The 24305-nt window shown below is 39.9% G+C and overlaps 1 protein-coding gene across 1 annotated transcript in view; it reads left to right on the top strand.

The window, feature by feature from the left end:
• The window catches only part of LOC143286916 (adapter molecule Crk-like), a 27448-nt gene extending 3534 nt beyond the window's left edge, over positions 1-23914 (top strand). The window contains exons 3-8 of the mRNA XM_076594865.1: positions 5207-5360; positions 6255-6299; positions 8435-8602; positions 10093-10143; positions 10750-10827; positions 11729-23914. Of these exons, the coding sequence (XP_076450980.1) occupies positions 5207-5360; positions 6255-6299; positions 8435-8602; positions 10093-10143; positions 10750-10827; positions 11729-11860 (628 nt within the window). The 3' untranslated portion in view covers positions 11861-23914. The remainder of the gene's footprint in view (positions 1-5206; positions 5361-6254; positions 6300-8434; positions 8603-10092; positions 10144-10749; positions 10828-11728) is intronic.
• The last annotated feature ends 391 nt before the right edge of the window (positions 23915-24305 follow it).

Raw genomic sequence — 24305 nt, 5'->3', positions numbered from 1 at the left:
AAACATTCAGTGGCAGGGCTGACGTCCTAAGCACAGCCTCGTCTTGTTTGCTTTAAGGAGCTCAGTGGTTAAGAAATTTTGTCATGAACTTTGTTTTGCAGGTTTTTCTATCTTTGTTGTTGTTGTACTTGTAGATGTGACACTTTTGTGGTTGACTGTTTATTTCATTGGGCAGTCCTGATATGACCCAGTTTAGTCGGTTGTACTATAAATTCCAATGTCAAATGTGAAATCGGACATTAATCATGATTGTCAGACCCAGGTCATCTGTGATACTGTCCTATCTATCTATCTATATCTATCTATCTGTCTGTCTGTCTGTCTATCCATCCATCTATCTATCTAAAGAATCTCTATATAAAATAATATATATATACACATTAGCAGTAAGAGGTCATTCAAGAGGATAGCAGATGAAAATGTCTTTTATATAAACACCAGTCCAGTGTTGTGTTGGAATGCCTGTTTTCTGTTGTTTTTTTTTTTTTAATTTAACTTGTTTGTTATTTTATAATTTTAGCATTTTGCATCTTTTAAAATTTTTTTTCAACATGCAGATCACTTAGTGGAGTGATGGCCTGGAGGTAACGCGTCCGCCTAGGAAGTGAGAGAATCTCAGCATGCTGGTTCAAATCATGGCTTAGCCACCGTTATTTTCTCCCCTTCCACTAGACCTTGAGTGGTGTCTGGATGCTAGTCATTCAGATGAGATGATAAACCGAGGTCCCGTGTGCAGCATGCACTTAGTGCGTGTAAAAGAACCCACGGCAACAAAAGGGTTGTTCCAGGCAAAATTATGTAGAAAAATCCACTTCAATAGGAAAAAGATATAAAACTGCATGCAGAAAAAAATACAAAAAAATGGGTGGCATTGTAGTGTAGCGACGTGCTCTCCCTGGGGAGAGCAGGCCCGAATTTCACACAGAGAAGTCTGTTGTGACAAAAAGAGAAATTATACAAGTATAAGTACAAATACAGTACTTAAAATTCAAATCTGTAGCACTCATTGCAAAGTGAAAGAAAAAAAACATCAGATGTGTCCTGTGTTTTATTTTTAGAAAACCCTGGAAGGCACTGTAATTTTTCTTCCTTTTCCTGTCTTTATTTTACTTTTTATTTCTTCCTAACAATCAAGTCATTGTCATTGTCAATGGTCACGTAACCTGACTTGGTAATGGGGGCACTTCATCGTTATCTCGTCAACAAACTGTCTCCGTTTCTGGCTGTCGTGGAACAGGCCCTGAGTTCTGACAAAGCTCCTCACTGTCCACTCAGTGATGTTGTCTGTCCACTTCTCTCGCTGTCTGCCTCATCTCCTTTTCCCAGCCATTGTTCCATGACTCCACCACCGAGTGAGGGTTGCGCACCTACTGGAGTTTGCCAGCTACACAACTTGGTTCCCGCAAACACTCCTTGGGAGCACCAGGCTTCACAGCGCTGGTCATGGCATGCACCAAGTGGATCTTATCACAACCAAATCGACTGCATCCTTGTGCTGGATTGATTCCAGAGCAAATACTAGGACATTCCCTGGTGCAGACATTGAAAGTGACCATGTTTAACTTTTTCTGTACAAAAGACAAAAGAGGCGACTGTTGACCGTGTTTTTACTGCTTCTAGCATCATTACAACAGTATTAGTTTAGGCTCTCACAATGAAGAGGTGGATGAAGACGAAGAAAACCGCATTTATAACGATGAAAGTGACAGGCTGGGCCATTCAGACACCCACTGGACATCAGATGGGGTCTCTCTGTGAGGGGTGGAGGGTGGGAGGGAGATGAGGGGAAGGAAGGGAGGAAAGTGACTGGCCGTCCTGAGTGAGTTAAGTTCATCATGAACTTCAGAGTCAAGCTCAAAAAGAAGATCAACAAACCCCAAAGTACCAGACTGAAATTCAGTGTTGAAAGACTGGAAACCAGCATGGAGAAGAGGAAACGTGTAACAAACAGCAATGATTCAGTCATGACCCAGATCAATTTCTGAGGACGATAGCTGGAACAATTCAGTACTAGAATAAAAGAAATGAATTAATAGATTATAATGTATTTAGTTGAACGTAAATGGAAATAATTTACTGACATCATTAAGGAAATGTTATGAAATTGAAATATTCAGCATATTTCAAAACCAAAAGTTTACAGGAATCCAGTCATATTAATAAATTAGGATTCGCTTAAAAGAAAACCATATCCCCTTGAGTGGCAGCAACACAAGCCATAATAAGCTGTTTTGGCTTTGTCATGTACTTCAGTAATTAACTTACTTGCAGCAGTTTCATCACCCATTTTTCAATTACTTCCCTTTTAGAATGTGGAAAACTGGGTGTTGAAATTGCTGTATGTGAGACATATATTCAGGAATTGATATAGCCAAAGCAACTGCATATGGCTTACATGGCTGGCACATGAGGGGTTGATATAAACATGGACATAGAAATAGTTCATCATATCACTACAGATACCGATGGAAGGAACTGGTTCCAAGATTATTATGTGTCATGCAAAAGAAACAAAAGGCAGTATTTTACATTTCAGTCGAAAACTGTAATATATATTCTCAAGTACACACACAAACAGATGCACACACGCACACACATGCACACACGCGCGTGCGCGCGCACACACACACACACACACACACACACACACACACTCAGATTGCACTCAGATGAACACACGATCTGACACATACTCAGTCTCTCTCTCTCTCTCTCTCTCTCTCTCTCTCTCTCTCTCTCTCTCTCTCTCTGTATCAATCATATTGTATCACACAGTTTTCAGTTTTCCACACATACAGTCACACACTCCTCTCTCCCTGATGTGTGCGCGCACGCGCACGCGCGCGCGCGCACACACACACACACACACAGTCTCTCTCTCTTAATATATATCTCTCTTGTGCTCTCTCTCTCTCTCTCTCTCACACACACACACACACACACACACACACACATACACAGAGGCCTTGTATACATGTACAAGTGAAGTGGCTAAGAGTAACATGATAATGATTATGCAAGTCTGAACAAGGAAGCAGCAGAAAGTTGTGCTTGCCTTGAGACCCAGTCCATCAGTGCTGCAGACAAGATGACCTGAACCAGAAGAAGGAAGAGAAGTATGCTCGCCCTTCAGGGCATGATGAGCTGGGGATAAGACAAGTAGAAATTTGAACAAGGAAGAGAGAATGAACCTTGTAGTGTTTGCCATTTGACATAGTCTGTTGGTGCTGCTACCAACAGTACATGAGTCAGAACTGGAGAGGAAAAGATGGAGAGAGGGAGGAGTAGGGGTTGGTGGAGTGGAGGGTGCAGGGTAGTGGTGGTGTTGGTGGTGGTGTTGGACAATGACAGTTCTTTATGGCAAATAAAGTATTAGCTCACGTTAGCCATTAGTCAGTCATACTTGCAAAATATTGCAACAGTAAAGTTCAACAATTCACTGAACTAGGTCATATATATATATATATATATATATATATATATATATATATATATATATATATATATATATATATATATATATATATATGTATGTATGTATGTATGTATGTGTGTGTGTGTGTGTGTGTGTGTGTGATGTATGTATGTGTGTGTGTGTGTGTGTGTGTGTGTGTGCGTGCACATTATTGTTATCATTATTATTGTTGTTGTTATTATTAGCATTATCATCATCAACATCATCATTAGTATTATTAGTGTGTGTGTGAATGTGTGTGTGTGTGAGTGTGCACTGAATGTTACATCAATTGTTGCATTGCTACACAAGTACAGCATGCTAGATGTATAATGGTATCATTTTCATTTACTGAACATTAACAAATAGTATTACAAAAGAATGATTATATAAATAGTAACAGGGCATACTTTAAGAGAACATGGCTTACATGACAATAGGATGTGTACACAGAGCAGCAATTCTTGCACACAATTTTCACATTCAATTTTTTCTAACACTGTTGCTGTGCATACATGTCAAGTGAAGGGTATGTCAAATAGGAATGGACTTGGAGTTTTCTTTCTTGAGGAAGTCTCCTGGTTTGTTTCCTTTGCCACTTTTTTTTTTTTTTTTTGGTCTGTGTACTAGCTGATGGATGGTGCAAATAGCAGTGGTTCAAATTTTGTGTCTTTACAGGTCCATGTATTCCAAGGGTAATTTTTAGTTGGCCTTGGGACAGGTAGATCTATGAAAAATCTACATGCTCCGCCCTCTCCCAGAATTCTGCTTGCCCTCCATTAGTATATGAGAGAGGTAGAAATAAAGGGAATATATCTATTGTTTCTGTCCTCAAACACACTTTGTGTCCACAAGACTGCAATCTTCTGGGATTCTGTTCTGAGAAAAACTGGGTGTGGAAGTGTTAAATGTGAAAAGGGAAGGAGGAAAGTGCATTCATCTGAACTGAAGCGGGCTGTTCAGTCACCCCTTCACTGACAGTAATAAATCAAAAAGAAAAAGAAGAACAGATGGTTGCCCAACAGACTAGTGGAGAGAGCATTTCCACTTGCCCATCAGAAGCTTTAGTTGTCATGGATTGGTGGGTATTTCAAGCCCTGCTTTGTCACGTAAAGAATAACCATACTTCTTCCTTGTTTGATTTTTTTCTCCTTGTCTCCTCACAGATTTCCCCTGTCATTTTTTAGTCATTAAATGGTTTTAAAAAACAATGCTGTGGAACTAAAACCTCCCATGCTGGGAAGTGTTGAACAGGCCTTAATCCTGGCAGTGCTGAAAGGGTTAATGTTAGAATGACCTGTGCCTGTTCGTCAGTTCCTGGGAACTGAAATGGTAAGAACATGGCAGAGTGGTTAAGACGTTTATCTGCCAGTACAGTGAGCATGAGGGTCAGGGTTCAGATCATGGTCTTGCCCTTTCTCTCAAGTTTGACTGGAGAATCAAACTGTGTGCCTAGCGGATGAAATGTTAAAGGAAGATCATGTGTGCAGCACAAACCTGGCAAACTGAAGAAAGAACCCATGGCAACATAAGTGTTGTTCTCACGCAAATTCTGTGGAAGAAATCCACTACATATATATATTTGCATGTACTCAAGGCCCGACAAAGCGCGTTGGGTTACATTGCTCGTCGAGCTTCTGGCTAGCACATGTGGTGTAGCATACATGGATTTGTCCAAACGCAGTGATGCTTCCTTGAGAAACCGGAACTGAGAGGGTTTTATAATAACCTATGCCTGTTTGTCTGTTCAAGGGAGGATGACAAGGTCAGCCATTACATCATCAACAGGGTGCAGGCCAATGGGGTCGCTCGCTTTAAGATTGGGGAGATTGAGTTTGACAACATCCCAAATTTGCTCAAGTTCTACCGATCACATTATCTTGACACGACAACATTGATAAAACCTGTAAGTTTTAAGTTTGTTAATTTTCACTTGAGGTTTGTGTTTCTTTGTTTTGGGTGGGGGGAGGGTGTGTGTGTGTTTGGAGGGGGGGGGGGGGGCGAGGTGTGTGTGTGTGTATGTGTGTGTGTGGGGGGGATTGCTGGTTTTTTTTCCTTTATGTGGGTTAGTGTTACTTGAAAGAAAGGGAAAGGGGCTGGAGTGTAGGACAGGACAGAGCTGAAATAAAGGTTGGGAAAGATTACTCTACATGGACTATATAAAAGAATGTTTTGTGTTTGCACATGTGTACGTGTGTGTGTGTGTGTGTGTGTGTGTGTGTGGATTGTGTCTTATTAGTGTGGTTGTGTGTGTTTGTGTGTGTGTGTGTGTGTGTCTAAGGGGGTGGGGTGGGGGTCTTTGTGACATATGTAAGTGTATAGATGAGTTTGTAGTATGTATGTGTATGCAAGCGTGTATGTGTGTTTTGTGTTTGCACATGTGTATGTGTGGGTGTGTGTGTATGTGTGTGGATTGTGTCTTATTAGTGTGGTTGTGTGTGTGTGTGTGTGTGTGTGTAAGGGGATGGGGTGGGGGTCTTTGTGACATATGTAAGTGTATAGATGAGTTTGTAGTGTGTATGTGTATGCAAGCATGTGTGTGTGTGTGTGTGTGTGTGTGTGTGTGTGTGTGAGATATAAGTATACATAATACATATACAATATGTAACTGCTTTCTCTCTCTCTCTCACACACACATACACTTCACTCACTCACTGTTTTTAGTCTGCCAATACATATGCGCACACACACTGCTGTAGTGTAACGTCTATCATAAAAACAGGATGTCAGTACACCAGGAGCTAACTTGTCATTTGGTTATAACATTATTAAATCTTTAATTGTAGTTTGTGTATTGCAGGCACCAAGGGCAAAATTAATCGGGAAATTCAACTTTAATTCAGAGGTATGCTCTCTCTCTCTCTCTCTCTCTCTCTCTCTCTCTCTCTCTCTCTCTCTCTCTCTCTCCCCCATTACTTCACAGTTTTGTTTTATCTTTCTCTATGTCTCTCTCTCTGTGTCTCTGTGTGTGTGTCTCTCTCTATGTGTTTCTGTTATCCTGTAGTTCATGTTTACCTAAGATAACATGTGTGAAATAAAGAAAGGAGTAGATTATTTCTGTCTGTACTGACGCTTGTACTTGTAGAGAGGTATATCATTATGTCATCTTTTTTTTTTTTTTTTTTTTTTTTAACTGGATAGGGATGTTTCTCTGATTCATTCTAGACATGTTATATATTAACTGAAAGGAGTGTTACGTACGTTACTTGTGTGTGTGTGTGATTGTGGGTGGTTTGCAGAAAGGGATCTTTTGTTTGTTGCTGGTGCCATTATCTGTTGATCAATGAGCATGGTTATGGGTCTATCGATGTACATATATAATGGGGGTGCGGTGGCAGAGTCGGTTAAGCGTTGGATTTCCGATTCAGTGTTCACCAGTGATCAGGGTTCAGTGCCCTGTTTCAGCATGGTGTTGTGTCCATGGGGAAAGGCATTTTACTCAGGTTTTCCTCACTCCACCCAGGTGTGAATGGGTACCTGACGTTGGTTGGGGAAGGTTAAAACAGAATGAGAGGATTGGGTCCCACCTTCCTGTGCTGAGCGCTAGACACGATGGATATGAACTCACCGCCCTGATGGATGTGAGCTTTAAAGACTACAGGACTGTTAACCTTACCCTGTAATATATAGAACTTTTTTGTTGCATTTTTGGTATGACACATTTTCTTGCACTACAGAATTACACATGCCCGTATATCCATTCCTACACAGAGAATAGGTAAGGAATATAGTGAACTCACAAAGTAAGAGAGTGTGACCAGCCACGATGGTGAAGTGATTGACGTCGCAGACTGACAGCTGGGAGGAGGCAGGTTTGATCCTCCTCATTGGTGGATTTTTTTTCAGCCTGTGGCTGGCTCCTACTCAGAGCTGAGTGTGCTTTGGGCTCATGTAGGAAGACTGGAACCACACAGTCCAGGGTCATTCACTTTATGGATATGTCTTTTGGAGTGTTGCTCAGATTTCCTGTCCAACACTGCAGGTGTCTGTATCTCTCAGGCCTGATGGACACCGGGATGCATTACGAGAGTACATCCTTGTCAAGCAGTCCCAGACCAAAATTAAACCCCATAGCAGCATCTCTATCATCTCCTGCATCATTCACCATCATTGAAATACGGAAAACAAAATGTCACAATTTCTGGAGCAATCGAAAAAACAAAACAAAAAAACAATCACCAAAGAACTCAAAACAAAAACCATTAAAACCTGGGGAGTTTACCTTGTGAACAGGCTTTCCGAGCCATATTGATGCAGAAAAAAATGCAGACGATGTACTATTTTTCCTCCAAATTACGAGTGGACACATCCAGAAATACTGCAGAAGTTGGTTTCCTTTCTTTGCAGTTTACGCATGTGTGGAAACATGAAAACCGTTTTAATGAGACAAATTTTGATGCCAGAGCAATGCTCAGAAGCAGGGAGTTAAATGAAGGGAGTGTGTGGGTTGACAGGATCAGGAGGAAAAACAAAAAAATGAAGGGAGTGTGTGGGTTGACAGGATCGATAGGAGGAAAAAAGAAAAGAAATGAAGGGAGTGTGTGGGTTGACAGGATCAGGAGGAAAAAGAAAAAAATGAAGGGAGTGTGTGGGTTGACAGAATTTGGAGGAAAAAGAGAAGAAATGAAGGGAGTGTGTGGGTTGACAGGATTTGGAGGAAAAAGAGAAGAAATGAAGGGAGTGTGTGGGTTGACAGGATTTGGAGAAAAAAGAGAAGAAATGAAGGGAGTGTGTGGGTTGACAGGATTTGGAGGAAAAAGAGAAGAAATGAAGGGAGTGTGTGGGTTGACAGGATTTGGAGGAAAAAGAAAGAAATGAAGGGAGTGTGTGGGTTGACAGGATTTGGAGGAAAAAGAAAGAAATGGAGTGTGTGGGTTCATGGGATCAGGAGGAAAAGGGAATAAAAAAATGAAGGGAGTGTGTGGGTTGACAGGATTTGGAGGAAAAAGAAAGAAATGAAGGGAGTGTGTGGATTGACAGGATCGGGAGGACCTGAACTTCCAGAAGGGAGACATTCTGGAGCTGATCTCCAAGGACGAAGAGGACTGGTGGACGGCGCGGGACAAGCAGGGGCGGGTGGGTCAAATCCCCGTTCTCTACATTACTGTGATGGATGATTCAGCCGCTGTGGTCCCCACGTCTGCGTCGGTGAGTGGTTTGTTTCTTCTTCTTCTTCTTCTTCGTCCGTGGGCTGCAACTCCCACATTCACTCGTATGTATATGAGTGAGCTTTTATGTGTATGACAGTTTTTACCCTGCCATGTAGGCAGCCATACTCCATTTTCAGCGGTGTGCAGGCTAGGTGTGTTCTTATTTCCAAAACCCGCTGAATACTGACATGGATTCCAGAATCTTTAACATGCGTATTTGATCTTCTGCTTGTGTATACACACGAACGGGATTCAGGCACTAGCAGGTCTGCACCAATGTTGACCTGGGAGATCACAAAAATCTCCACCCTTTACCCACCAGGCCCTGCTACTGAGATTTGAACCAGGGACCATCAGATTGAAAGTCCAGCGCTTTAACCGCTCGGCTATCGCACCTGTCAAGTGGTTTGTCTGGTGGTGGGAGTATAAGGATCATGTACAGAAATGACAACATGGTCTGTGGGATCATTGGTTGAGGGAATGGGAGGCTGGGAAGTGGTCATATTTTGACCCCCGCCTGGTATACTTTTTATGTATTTTCTAAAACATCAGTGGTGTTTCTTGCACTAGAGGGCCAAAGACAAAAATGATGGTATCTGCTGCAGATTGCTTCGAGTTGTCATGTTTTCTTGATTTGTCATTATTCATCATTGTGTGTCTTTTTTTCATTCTTTTTTCAGATTTTTTTTTTCTTCAGAAATGATTCTGAATCACCAGTTGAGGATGTGCTTGTTGGTTTCCTCTTATCTTTTAGCTCTGGTTGCTTGCTGCTGTAAACTATGTTCAGATGATTTGTTCTTAATTTTCGCAAATAGTGTCCATATTTCCATACACAGTGTATCTTTCAGGAAAAAAAAAGTAACAAGTACTATGAAGTAGCACAGTCACAATGAGCATTGTTTCACCAGTTGCTCGCTCGCTGACGAACTTGGAGGAGTTCACTGTTCAGTTTATCATTGTGGGACTTGAATGTGTAGCAAAGGAGGCCACACGTTCTCTTTGTGCCCTGGACGAAAAATTAAATCTTCATTATTATTACTTTGTGTTGGTAGAATTAAGGTAAATGCAAGTGAGTGTGTGTGATGAAAAAGAGTGTATTAGTGTGCAATTTGTAAAAGAATAAAAAAAGAGAAGTGTATTTGTGTTAAGAAAAGAAGTGTGTGCATTTAAGAGGTCAGCTCAGATTTGTGTTGAAATTTGTCATATTTTACTTGTGCGCACATTATGTGCTTGAAGCTGATAGAACATTGTTTGCTGGATGCAGAGTTGTGTATGCATCTTAGATGTCAACTCAGATTTATGATAAGATTTGTCATATTTTGCTTGTGTGTACATCATGTCCTCGAAGCTGACAGAACATTGTTTTCTGGATGCAGAGTTGTGTATGCATCTGAGAGGTCAGCACATATTTGTGTTAAGATTTGTCATGTTTTATGTGTGCATACATCATATAGTTGAAGCTGACAGAACATTGTTTGTGGAATGCAGACTGAGAACCAGCCCAGGCCAGACAATGCTTCCTCCCAGTCTCCCCTGGAGGTGAGGTTGATGAAGGTGTCTCTTCTTTGAACAGTGTGTCTCTTCAGTGTATGTGCCTTAGCACATTGAAGTGTTGGTGTTAAGTGGGGAAACTGCGCTTTCTTCGCCAGTTTGTGTTTGTGGTGTAGCTTGTGTTGTGATGAAAAAAAGTTGACAGTTGGATTGTGTAATCATAATGACAGGAGATGTAGATACTTGTGTAATTTCAAATTTCTTTTGCATTTGTGGGTTGCATTGTCCTTGTCAGTGGTTTGAAGATACACACATGCATGCGCACAGGCATGCACGTGCGCGCATACACACACACACACACACACACACACACACACACACACACACACTCAAACAAATACACACACATACACAAATACACACATACGTACACATGTGTATACACATACAGACAGAATGAATGATTGAACCATGAGACACCAATGAACCATTACTCCGTTTCCTTGATAGACTGTACATATTGTAAAATGAATGTGGTCTGTTAACTGAGTAGCCATATCATTTTTTGCCCTGTTCTAGTGATTATGTTCCCTTTTTTTGTCTTTCGTTTTCCTTTTTAAAAGTCATCATGGAAGTGACATGATAATGTTTCAGAGGAGATTGCCGGCTCCTGCACGTGTAATTCTTGACCGCATGCCCTGTGCTTACGACAAGACACAGTTGAGACTGAAAGTAAGTGCTTCAGAAAGCTGTAGGTATTTGACTGAAATGGAGGCGCATCAAGTTGGCCATACAGTTTGTTTGTCATTCAGAATCAGTTGCCTGTGTTTTGTCAGAGAGCAGAAAGAGAAGGAAGCATTCAAGTTTTTTTTGCGGGGGTGAGGGGGCAGGTGGGTTTGGGGTGGGTGGGGCTGGGGGGGCGGAATAGCGAGGAGGGAATATGCTGAGAAGTTGTGTGGAATGTTTTTGTTTTTTTTCCTATTACCTCATTGTCAACTGAGAATTTGGCTATGTGGGATGCATATTCTTTTTAACCCATTAAAACAGAAAATGTGAGAAATTGTTTCAAATTGATACAAAAATATGGCTAACTGTGTTGTGTATATGTGAGTCTGTGTGTGTATTCATATAAATGTGTTTGTGCATACAAGTATGTTTTAAGCATTGCTAAACTTTCAGCAGTTGAATATTGGGTACATGAATAGCAGGGATACAAGCTGCTCCCCAAGAAGAAGTTGTAAATGAGTACATTTAAATGACTGCAAATCACACACACTTGAATGATAAAACTGTAATTTACTATGACTATCATCCCCATTGGACAGAAAATTCAGTGTAAAAGGTGGGACTGGTCATTCACAGGTTATTATACTGTTTGGGATACCAAAGCCAGTATTTGAAAAATTACCTTCACCACATCATAGAACCCACAAGTAAAAATTTAGGGACAGGAATGAAATGACCAAAAAAAAAAAAAAAAAAAAAAAAGAGAGAAAAATCAGTATGCTTTACTGTCTCCGTATTTCAGCAATTCTTTATACACACCTGTACGCAAATGTGTCTCACCTCAGTGTGTGAGCATGTCCCACAGCCTTTGTCAGGCCTCTCAGCATGCCCTCCCTTGTCTGTCCAGAAAGGGGAGACGATCACAGTGCTGGCCACCAACATTGACGGGCAGTGGGAAGGGGAGGTAAACGGCCGCCGTGGCAAGTTCCCCTTCACCCACGTGCAGTTCCTCAACGACGATGAGCTTCCCCCGATGTAGCCCTGACGACCCCTGGTGACCCTGGCAGAGTGAAGCGCCCCCTGGTGTGCAGCATGGATGGGTGGTGGCAGTGCCTGATGTCTGGATAAGGGGTGACCACATGGCAGTCGTCACCCCCTCTGATTTCAGTGCGTGCCCCTTTTGCTCACTGACGTTGAAGAGATAGTTTTATCTCGTTCACAGCCTTGTGAGTTAGTTGCCAGTATTTAAAATTTTCTTTTTTTTTTATATTGTTGTTTCCTATCGGAATTTTCTGAGAATGTTGTCATTGTTAGCATGACCCAGGCTTGTTTGCACCACCCACCCCCACCCCATTACACACACACACACACACACACAAAATGGCATGCACTCATATACATGGAGTTGAATGCATTCTTGCACTCATGCATGCAAGTGCACAAGGGTCACATACACATGTATGTAAATAATCTGGTCAAAAAGTATTATTCAGGACCAGTCAGAAGATTGTCTCAAAGAAGACACGCACAGCATTGTTGTATGCCTTTGTTGTTGCATGTTTTTACAATGAAAACATTTGTTAAGAAGATTTTTGCTGTCAGCTGTATCATGTTTATGAAGGTAAATATTTTTGTCTGAAGGGTAAACATTGCTGTCTGAAGTGACTGAAGAATGGGAATGACAGGTTGCTTTTTCCATTTCACACTAGGGATGGTATTGAGGCAGAAACTGTGAAGTTGTTTGCACAAGTCATGTTGTTACAGACCTGGACCCAGCTTGTATCTTCCTTCAGGATCACTGAAAGCGAGCAAGACATGGATGAGAAGCACCTGCATGTTCTGAGTCTCATGCCCCGTTCTGATGCGAACAGAAAATGTGTTTGAAACGTCTTGCAGCAGTACTGATCAGAAAGACGAAATGTCGAAAGTTGCTGTTCATGCTTTTCGTTGGACACTTGTGTAATCACAAAAAATCATTAGTGATCTTGAAGAGGAATTTAGCTGTCTGTCTTTCACTTTGAAAGTATCAAAAGGATTGAGGTGCCAGAGCACTGTTGGGTTTTTAAAAAAAATTATATTTTTTATTCCAGTATTAATTCCAGAGTGAGTTTAGAATGAAAAAAAAAAGCATTAAGTTAAGCACCCTGGGGTATGTTATAATTAAACAAAGTGTATGACATGCTCAATAGCCAAGTGGTTAAAGGGTTGGACTTCCAATCTGAGGGTCCCTGGTTCGAATCTCGATGGCAGTGCCTGGTTGGGTAAAGGATGGAGATTTTTCCGATCTCCCAGGTCAACATACATACAGATCTGCTAGTGCCTGAACCACCTTCGTGTGTATACGCAAGCAGAAGATCAAATATGCACGTTTAAGATCCTGTAATCCATGTCAGCATTCAGTGGGTTATGGAAACAAGAATATACCCAGCATGCACCCCCCAAAAATGGAGTATGGTAGCCTACATGGTGGGTTAAATATGGTCATACACATAAAAGCCTGCTTGTGAACATACGAGTGAACGTGGGAGTTGCAGCCCACGAACAAAGAAGAAAAAACAACAAAGTGTACAGGTAAACGCTATCATCCTCAACAGAGTTCCATGAACTGTTCAGGCATCATTTTCAGGAGGAGGTCTCCAGTCTGCAATGACTGGCAGACATCAGCATCAACATCCTGTTTCAGAAGTGCTTATACCCACGCAGGCCCAACTATCAAAACAGCACATGTGTACTTAGTCTCAGGCCCCAGTCTGCTAATCAGAAGTATTGGAGGCTGTTGTTTCTGTGATAGTGCCTGTTCTGAATCAGCTCTGGATTGTCTTGTGTGTGTGTGTGTGTGTGTGTGTGTGTTTGTGTGTGTGTGTGTTTGCAAGATGTACCCCAGTGGACAGTTAACCCTGATGATAATGACCCTGTTTTATAGCTTCACAGCTATGCTTGTTTAAAGAAATTTCAGAACATGTCTGAATTCATGTACCCAAGTGGACAGCTGACCCTGACGATATGACCTGTTTTATAGCTTCACAGCTATGCTTGTTTAAAGAAATGTCAGAACATGTCTGAATTCACCACTTGTATAACGCTAGATTTTTGTATCAGGTCCAAGAAGATTTTTTGAGAAAGACATGAAGAACAGATAACTGTTAGGTGATCTGTCCGCAGCGAAAGAAAACCATGTAATATATCAAATAGCAACGATGCATTTAATTTTTTCCATTCTCTGCAATAATAAAGAAAGGTTGATGAACACACTGGCAATTTCTCTGAACAAGGCACTATATATATATATGTATGTATAAGTGTTTTTTGCCAAGGAGACAGGTGGCTGGCAATATTTATTTTTGACTGTCTGTGCTTCAGTTGTTATGAGATTGTGGAAGAGACAGAATGGCACAGAAGAAGAGGAATCACTGGAACGAGGGCAGGGAAAGTTACTGGAACACACTGTCCATGGGTCATATTCCTCAGTCTTAGTTGCTGAATAAACATGGCTCCACAGTCATTTATTACTTACTTTCTTTTGAGGCAAGCTAGGTAGTTTCAGATGCTGCATTTTTTGTTTGTTTGTTTGTTTTGGTTTTTCTTCTCACCCATTTTGGATGTTTGCACAAGGCTGTTTATGTCTGTGCAGCATTGTGTTCTTTGGTAGAGACTTTCTGATTCCAGATGGTACAAGTAGGAGAAAGTGTTGATTTTTTGTTTAATCAAAAAGTTGCAACTTAAAAAAAATATTGAAAGAAAATCTGCCACACAGTATCATGTTATTTGCATTATTCACTTGTGCTTCCATTTGTTCTCCAGCAGTGAACTCTGGACAAAGTACCATGTACATCCTTTCCAACCAGATTGCTGTTAGGTCTGGAGCTATGAAGCTGTGATTATATATATATATATCTAAAAGAGTGAAATATCAAAAGGTGATGGCTGGCTCAATGCTTATCTCAGTTAATGTTTATAATGATTGTTGTAGAACAACATTAGAATAGATGCTGGAGTCATGTAACAGAAAGTTTAACCCATTCAACCCTTGGAAGTTTACAGCCTTGGCAGGTTTCCATGCCATATTGATACGGAAACATGCAGCATATGTACTGGTTTTCCTCCAGATTACATGGGGACACATCTGGAAATTCTGTAGTAATTAGTTCTCTTTCTTTGCGGGTTATGCATGTGCAGAAACGTAAAAAAAAACGTTTCAGTGAGAGAGATTTTGATGCCAGAGCAGTGCTCGGGGGCAGGGTTCAATGAGTTAATACTTTTTCTGAGTTATGAGACAGTACCTTGTTGGAAACCTAGACAGATGATAGCATGTGGTTGTGAGACAGTACCTTGTTGGAAACCCAGACCCAGACAGTTGATAGCATGTGGTTATGAGACAGTACCTTGTTGGAAACCCAGACAGTTGATAGCATGTAGTTATGAGACAGTACCTTGTTGGAAACCCAGACAGTTGATAGCATGTAGTTATGAGACAGTACCTTGTTGGAAACCCAGACAGTTGATAGCATGTAGTTATGAGACAGTACCTTGTTGGAAACCCAGACAGTTGATAGCATGTAGTTATGAGACAGTACCTTGTTGGAAACCCAGACAGTTGATTGCATGTGGTTATGAGACAGTACCTTGTTGGAAACCCAGACAGTTGATAGCATGTGGTTATGAGACAGTACCTTGTTGGAAACCCAGACAGTTGATTGGATGTGGTTATGAGACAGTACCTTGTTGGAAACCCAGACAGTTGATAGCATGTGGTTATGAGACAGTACCTTGTTGGAAACCCAGACAGTTGATAGCATGTAGTCATGAGACAGTACCTTGTTGGAAACCCAGACAGTTGATAGCATGTGGTTATGAGACAGTACCTTGTTGGAAACCCAGTCAGTTGATAGCATGTGGTTGTGAGACAGTACCTTGTTGGAAACCCAGACAGTTGATAGCATGTGGTTATGAGACAGTACCTTGTTGGAAACCCAGACAGTTGATTGCATGTGGTTCATGAAGCTCACAGAGGCCTGGACTGCAGCATCTTGCTCTGACCACAAACTCAGATGTTCCAGGCCTAAGTATTTGGGCAGGGCAGTTTTGTTTCATTTCCATCCTGTCAATGTACAAATAACACAAAATGAACCAATGCTGTTTCAAGGAAATCAAGCCCTGGTTTTTCATTGGGTTAAAATCTACTTTGTCATCATCTCTCGAAGGACATGCAGCAAATTACAACTTTTGTGTTCCACAGCACACATTTTAGTGGAAGCACAGACCGGTTGAAAATCACATGCAGAAATTTAGGGTGAAAAAATAACAAATAAAAAAATAAAAAGAAATACAGAAGGGAGGTAAAATACGAAATAATATCAGCAATGTTGAGAGTATAGATTTAAAGAAAAGACACCATGATTGGAGTTGTAGTGAAATGAGGAGGGGGTGTGGGATAACCGTGTCATTGGCAAGCCGCTTAACTCTTTCCAGACGAAGGAATGCTCTCACGCATTCCCACACAAAACGTATTCGGGTTCGGACGAAGGAATGGAATAGCATTCTCCGAAAGTAAAATTCCATCATGCGCTGTACATGTGATTTTGTGATTAGCCAAGCAGGGTGTGCTATTCTGGGTCACTCCACAATCGAACAGTATGATTGGTCAGCCTGGGATATGTGGCCCGTCTCGCACACACGCTGACAAAGTCACTGACCGGTCGTCTGCTCGTGTGCCAGCCTGTTAGCAAAGCAGGCTCTTCTCAGAATGTTGTGAAGCGAACAAGGCAGTGACGGCAACGTTTTAGGGTTGCCGAAGTACTTGAAATGCTACAAACTGAAGGGTCGGACATTGAAGAGGTGGATGATGACGAAGAAGAAAGCAAATTTAATGCAGAAAGCGAGCATGGGTATGGTGATTCGGGGTGAAAAATTGGCAGTATTTTCTACATATGGCAAAACTGTAAAAATAAGATGAGAAATTTGATTTTTTTTATATGTAATAGCTTAACACGTAAAATACCAGTTCTGAAAGTTTCATTTTCTTACACAGTATTTTGTATTTTTTGTAATTTTTTTCCAAACCCTTACAAATGGGCCGTCTGTGGGGAAAAGCAAGGGAGAAAACTTGTCGTCCTGAGTGAGTTAACTTCATCTGTCAGGTAATTCAGACTTTGCTCAGAAAGGCAGGGAATTTGGCCTGACCCTTGCCCCGGATCCTGTGGTGGAGAAAGCTGTGTACCTATTCCCCTAAAAAAAGTGCTTTGAAGAAACTTAAGCTTGTGTTGGGGAAACCATTCTGTAGAGTTTGTGTGTGAAATGTGTGGATGCTGGATTATGTGATGGTTCCCTTGTGATGGCAACCAGTATTGCTTTGTTAAAATTTGATGTGAGTTGAGCAGACGTATTCTTCCAGTTACATGCTACAATGGAATAGAGAGAGGTGTGTGTGTGAAGAGAGTGAGATACTATTGATCACATTTTCTTCCCTGGTAAAATGGTCGGTTTTTCATTCGGAAAATTTTTGAGCAATGCATGGTTCATTTTGTTAAAACCTTATGCAGTTCATTAATTTGGAGCGTTCACAGTGATGCACACGTTTTGGGTCCAGACATTTCCATGTGTGTTATGAAATATTCTCCTCCACCCGCCACGCCCCCCATGCCCCTATATCCTTGGTTGTCCAGTTTGTTGTCAAATTGTCCTCTTTGTTTTCATGTGTATTGTTGCTGTTACATTTTTATTCTTTATGTTTGTTGTTAAACATTCCTCCCCACTCTTTTTATATTTAATGTTGTTGTAACATTTTGTTATATACGTTTATTGTTCAACTTTCTTCCCTACTGTTTTCATGTGTATTGATGCTGGTACATTTTGAATATGTATGTTTATCTCCTGACCCATGCCATGTGTTTCCCCTTTTCCCCACTCTGATTCCTGATCCAGCCCCTCCCCCATGTATGTGAAAAGGGACATGGATAAACCTGTTTAGGACCTTTCTGTTTTGTATGAAAATGAATATGGGTGACTTGCCATAAAAAGACAATGATACAATTCTGAAATGAAACTCCAAAACTTTTTGTTTCCAGTGTATGTGAAGGACATCTCATTTTCAAATCAGGAGCAATTTCCTTCTTGCAAAGATTTCAAATTTAGAAATAAAAAGTGTTGAATGTGATAAGAGTGGAATAATGTTGGAATAGTGTGGAGGGAAGGACTGAATTTCCAGGATAAGTCTTCCAGTTGACATTCCCAGAGCTTGTAAGTGATATTTGTTCTCCATTTTCATATTGTTCATGCAATTGTCTTGAGAGCGATTGTTTTGATTTCATTTCTGAGAGGTGTTGATGCTGATGATAATGATGATAGGAATGGTGATATTGATTTTTATGTAGTTGTAAGATGCCATTGATGTAAATGAAGTTGTTCATACATGTGCATGTCCCACCTCTATTCCATGGTCACAAAGGATGTGTGAGAACTAAAAGACAAACAGGGTACCACAGTGAATCATGCATTGTGCCTAATAATTTTTAAAAACCTATTTAATCAGAACACTTCTTTATTCAAAATGCAATGTTGGGCACAAAGGAAACAATTTAAAAAATGTATGTCAGGTTTTGTTTTTATTTCGTTTAATTTCTTTCTTCATATATATATATATATATATATATATATATATATATATATGTGTGTGTGTGTGTGTGTGTGTGTGTGTGTGTGTGTGTGTGTGTGGCCAAGTGCTCAGTTGGCTTCAAAAATTGTTTCGCACACGAGCTGCATAGCAGATGCCTTTTTTGTAACTAACATGCCAGCCTTCAACAACTAGTGCAGAATGCGGCGCCATTCGAATTGTAAGAAAGCCCCTTATAAACAACTGCTCCAAAACATCTATTAAATCAAGTCTCTTTATCGTTTGCTGCAATATGATATTTGTTGTGCTTACACACACACTTTAATCAGTTTGAAGCATATTTGATCTCAGTTTAATCATTCGTAAATGTAAAAATTTCAGCTGATGCTAACCTTACATCATTTTGTCTTTCTTGTCACATATAATGCTACAGTCTACATTTCTGTATGTGACTGCTGTTGAAACTAAATCCACACCATTATAGTGTTTGGATGAGAATAGATCAGGCATTTAGAAATTACAAAGCCGATTTTCATTGTCAACACTTAACGACATTCACTGCACAACTAGCATCGCTTGGCGGCTTTGCCTGAGGTGAAACTGTGTTTCTGACACACTGTATTAAATTAGATAATTCTTTTGTTGGATCAGTAAACTACAAGTATTATATACTGGCAGAATCGTCGCAATTCCATCTATAAATCTATTCCATTTGTGTTTGCCTACATTAAATTGATTTAACGCAGTTTGTAATTTTCAGCGACTAACGCATTAAAAACTGACCTTTTCAGGTGACTTAAATTAAGATTATAGATTCAACTTAAATAATCAACACTTCATTTTATAATTTTGGACTGTTTCTTTTGTGACCAATCCGACATAAGTTGGTTTAGGAATCATTTAGAAATCTATCACAGAACACCTTGTAACAAACACAATTCTAATCAAATTTAGTCTGATTTCAACCAGTTTGCTTCGTAGCAGACGCGAGCGTCTTTACAGTTCACATAACTTGCATGAATAGACGGAGTGGGTGATTGGCGGTCACTTTCACCTGAGCCAGTTTGCAGCAATAGCCAGCTAGCTTCTTTATCTTCTCTCCTTAAAACTATTGTAATATAACAATAGAAAACCCTTTTTGTGACTGGCTGTCTATATGTCCCAGGGCTGGTGCGTGGATCTTTTCTATCTTTTAATACAGTAAATCAGTAAGTCTTTTGTACCGTCCCCTTATATAATAAACCACTCGGGTACACGGCTACATGTGTATATATTTGAAAATAATTGATAGTCTAGTCCACAGCCTACAAGTAAGTAGGTTGACCAAAAATTGACTCTTACATGTCTCAGATTTTATTGCTGTGTTGATGTATTTGGTGGTGTTTGTCTTTTCACACTCTCTCTCTCTCTGTCACTCTTTCTGTCTCTCTCTGTCAGTTGATCTCTTCCTTTTTTTGCGTGTTTTGGCATGATGCTCTGTCGTTGGGAAAGCACTTTACTCTCATTTTCCTGCCTTCGGTCGGGGAAGATAAAAATGGCAGAAGGAGTGGACTGGGCCCCACCTACCTATGCCAAGCCCTGGACACTGTGGGTATGAATTCACTGCCCTGATGACCATAAAAGTCTTTGGGACCACTAACCTTTGATAGTGTACAGAAACAAAAAAACAAAAATCCATACCCCCCCCCCCCCCTCACCCTCTCTTCACCCCCCCTCCTCCACAGCCCCCTTTTTTTGTTTGGTGAGTTCAGTCCATTAATAGATCTAAGATGAATGTTAGTTATAATTTACTGTCAGAATGATGGAATGTTCCACTTGATCAAGTCTTGGATCATAGTTGAAGGAAGATGAGAAATTAATGTTCCATGGTTGATTAAGTTCTGCTTTTGATTTTGTTTACTTCTGGTTGTTTCTGTTGGATCATTGTTGTTGGCTCCACTCCCTTTACCTGCCATTGTATTTTCAGGTGCTCTCTTCCTCGCTCTCTCTCTAACTCTCTCTCTCTCTCTTCCTTTCTTCATTATCAAGATCAAAATGTAAGTGTGACATGTTGTTTTGGAAAGATAATAAGAGTCAGAGTTGTTAGCTTCTCTGTCGAATTCTTCTGGGCACTGCCCCTGCCCATCCCTCCTTGAAAAAATGGAAGAAAAAAAACACGAATCCTCAGCAGAAGCTTGTGGTTTATGAGTCCAATTTCTCCCAGTTTCCCCCATTTGTTCCTTTGTTTTGAGTGATGTAAACATTTTTCTGTGTGCATTTGTGATGTTTCACAGTGAACAATTTGATTGTGGCAGCCTGGCAGTTGTTAATGGCTTGAGACACATCTTTCAATGGGTTGAGTGCTTTAAATGAAATGTTCATCATGTGTTAAAAGAATATATTTACCTTTTTTGTGTTAGATAATTGTTCGAAAAGTTTTGAAATGTTTATTCATAGTCTGTCTTTAAGAATGAAGTTATGCAGTTGAACCATCTTGTATTTGTTACAAAATATTTTGGTAAATGTTTTCAGTTTTGTTTTAAATGCCTGGATATTGACACTGTTAAAAGCTGGATATTGGTACTTCTGTCAGGGCTACACAGATTTCTGAAAGGCTTTTTAAAACTTTTTTTAACAAATGAAACCGGGATGCATTGTGGACAAACATTGAAAACGGGTGGAGCTTGAGGAACCGCATGGACCGCAGTTTTTTTTTGCTGCCACATCATCTGCACCATTTCAGTAGCATTACTCCCATGCAGCTCATTCTGAGTCCCTCACCAAAGGTTCATCTATCGCAGTCCTAGCATTGGCAGTCCAAAGGGAACCATCGATTTTAGGTCGCCATGAGGCCACACTCCAGAGGGCATCCTGCACTTCTGATGAGTCACTTCGGTGGTGTTCAGTAGCATGCAGATGAGCCACCACCATCCTTGCTTTGGTGGATTCTGGTGTCTTTTGAACACTGATTTGGGTCATCATTGAATTGGTATGGGTGAAGGGTGGGTCACAAATACAGAATTTCTGGAGATTGGGGTTTGGGAGGGGGAGGTAATTCACAATGACTAAAATGGTGAAACACAGAAGGGTCTCACCTTTCGGTGCTATGAGAATGGAAGTTGGCAGCGTTTATGTGAAATATACCAAGCTCTCTGGACGCAAAGCAATCTTAACACAGTATTAGACTGCATCAGTGTATGATTTGTCTTTCTTTTTTCCCCCTCTCTCATGGCATTAGAATATTTGCATGATTTTGCCATCTTGTGTATATTTTGCAGTTCTGGTCTTGTAAACATTTTGAGTGATTTCGGAGAATTTTGGTGTCTTTTGTATAAGGACAGACACGTATGGTGGCAGTTTTTCCTATCGATCCTTTGTACAGGAGCAAGGATTGGGTGTGACAGTGTTGCTCATGTATGAGCAAGTATGAATGTGAGACTTTTGTGTCCTTTGTGTAAGAACAAACAAGCGTGAATGTGGCAGTTCATGTTCTTTGTATAGGAACAAGCATGGATGTAACAGTTTGCGTCTGTTGTATAAGAACAGGCATGGATGTGACAGTGCTTCTTTCCCTGGGATGCCAGGGGTCTTTCAGTTTTAACAGCATTCCCCCCTGGAAATTCTGTGCTAGAAACTTCTTCTTTTCTATTGCTCTATTTGTTTCTGCCTTTTTTTTTTTTTTTTTAATTCTTTCATTGTTGTCTGTTTTTTTCTGACTTCCCACTCCATTCCCCCTTTCTTTGTTTCCAGCAATCCTTGACAGGTTTGGGTTTTTTTTTCTCTCTCCCTCTCTCTTCTCTGCAGTCCAGACAGGACTGCAACAACGAAAGCAACAATTGATGTCAAAAGTGACTGTGTTATCTGGTAATACAGATATATGTTAAATGGTAAGACATACGATAGATCATCAGTTTCAAAGACGAGTTCTTATTCTTGTCTTCCCTTATCAGCTTTTTTCTATCTCCTTACTTTAATTTTACTCCAGCTATATTTCTAAGTGCTCATTGGTTAGGGTGTTGAAAGTTCTGGAAACTGGTAACCAAACACCAACTATCTTTATGTATATTTTTTAAAACAAATGTTATTAACATCTTTTTCTTTCAGTTGTTTTGTCCTTTTTTTTTTCTTTTTTTTTTGTTTTTTGTACTCTCCAATTATCCATCTTGTTGTCATATTTCTCTTTACTGGGGTAGGCTTTCTAAGCATGACCAGTGCGTTGGGTTTATGCAAATGTCAGGCACCTTCCCTTTATTGATATTATTATTATTTATTTATATTTTGTGTGTGTGTGTGTGTATATATATATATATATATATATATATATATATATTCAGTTTTTAAAAAGAAGATGTGGTGTAGTGTATTTAGATAAGTCTGCATGCCTAGACACTTGCTTCAAGCTGAAACCAAAACTCCTTTCAAGTCATTCCGTTTTGTTTCCAGACTTTGTGTTTCTGTTTCCCCATTGACAGTTGCTTTGTTATGCGCATGCAGGAGTGAAAGATCAGGGGAGAGAAACCGTACAGACATTTTTTAAAAATTTCATTCAAAGATTTTCTTTGTGCATGATTATTTAAAGATGGTCAGACATGTTTGTGAGAGAAGGGAAATAAATCTTACAGACTAACAAAAATTACTTTTATGGTAGAAAGGGAAGCAAGAGAAACAGTATAGACTTGAAATCCATTTTACCCTAGGGAGGCTTAGCATGCTTCCTATGAACGTGGAAAAATACAGAAAATATACAGAAATTGAGCAGTTTTTCCTCCCCATTGATGTGATGACACAGCCAGAAATACTGTACAAGTTAGCTCCCTTTGCTTGTGCTTTATGCATGTGTGGGAACAAGGAAACTGTTTTAATGAAAAGATTTCAGCATCCTAGCAATGCTGGGGCTCTGGGTTGAATGGATTAAAGTTTTTCTTACAGCAGGGTATGTCAGAAATATGTTTGAACACGTTTTCTTGAAAGGGGGAGTCAAAATGACTCTGCAAAAGATGGTCATATTACCAATCTTCCCTCAAGTCTAAATTATGTTTGGATACATTTAATAGTCACCAAAATTTTCAGGAATAGTTTCAATCAATTTTTTTTAAAGTTTTAAGTTGTTAAATTTAGTATATGGTAAATGGACTTTATATATATATATATATATATATATACCTTACACATTTTGTCACTTAATTTTTATGTTTAAGTTTATGAAAATAAAGATGTGGTTTTCTGTTAGTGAGTTAGATAATTGTTTTGTTTATTGTTTAATTGTTATTGTGCATCTTGTTTCACTTGGCATCTTAAGTTTTTGTTGTTGTTTTTCTTTTATAATTATTTTTCCTTTGTAAATGTTGTAGATTTTATTGAAGATTTGGGTCACCAAAAGTTATGAAAAAGTCATCCAATTTTACCATTGTAAATATGTTGTATGTATTCTTTATTCAACATTTGTCTGGACTGTAGAAAGAGAGTATACTTGTTGCAAATATATTACTGTTAAACAAGAAAGAATTGATTTTTATTATTTGATGCAGTGGAGAGGGAGAGAGTGGGAGAGAGGGAGTGAGAAAGAGGATTTGAATTGATTGATCACATTGAGACAATCTTTCACACTAACAACAGTCAGTTATGACAACATTTCATATGAGCAGTTCACTGATCAGACAAAATACTTTCATTATCTTAAAAACAATGAAAAATACATAAACTACATTAAAATGATTTCTAAATTTGTTTAAGTTTCAGTTTCACTTTCTCAAGGAGGCGTCACTGCGTTCGGACAAATCCATACACGCTACACCACATCTGTTGAGCAGATGCCTGACCAGCAGCATAACCCAACGCGCTTAGTCAGGCCTTGAGTGCATGCTTACATATTTGTGTACCTATGAAAGTGGATTTC

This window comes from Babylonia areolata, chromosome 10, assembly GCF_041734735.1.
Source record: "Babylonia areolata isolate BAREFJ2019XMU chromosome 10, ASM4173473v1, whole genome shotgun sequence".
Taxonomy (NCBI): domain Eukaryota; kingdom Metazoa; phylum Mollusca; class Gastropoda; order Neogastropoda; family Buccinidae; genus Babylonia; species Babylonia areolata.
Note: the sequence above shows the minus strand (reverse complement) of the source record. Positions and strands in the feature narration are given on the sequence as shown.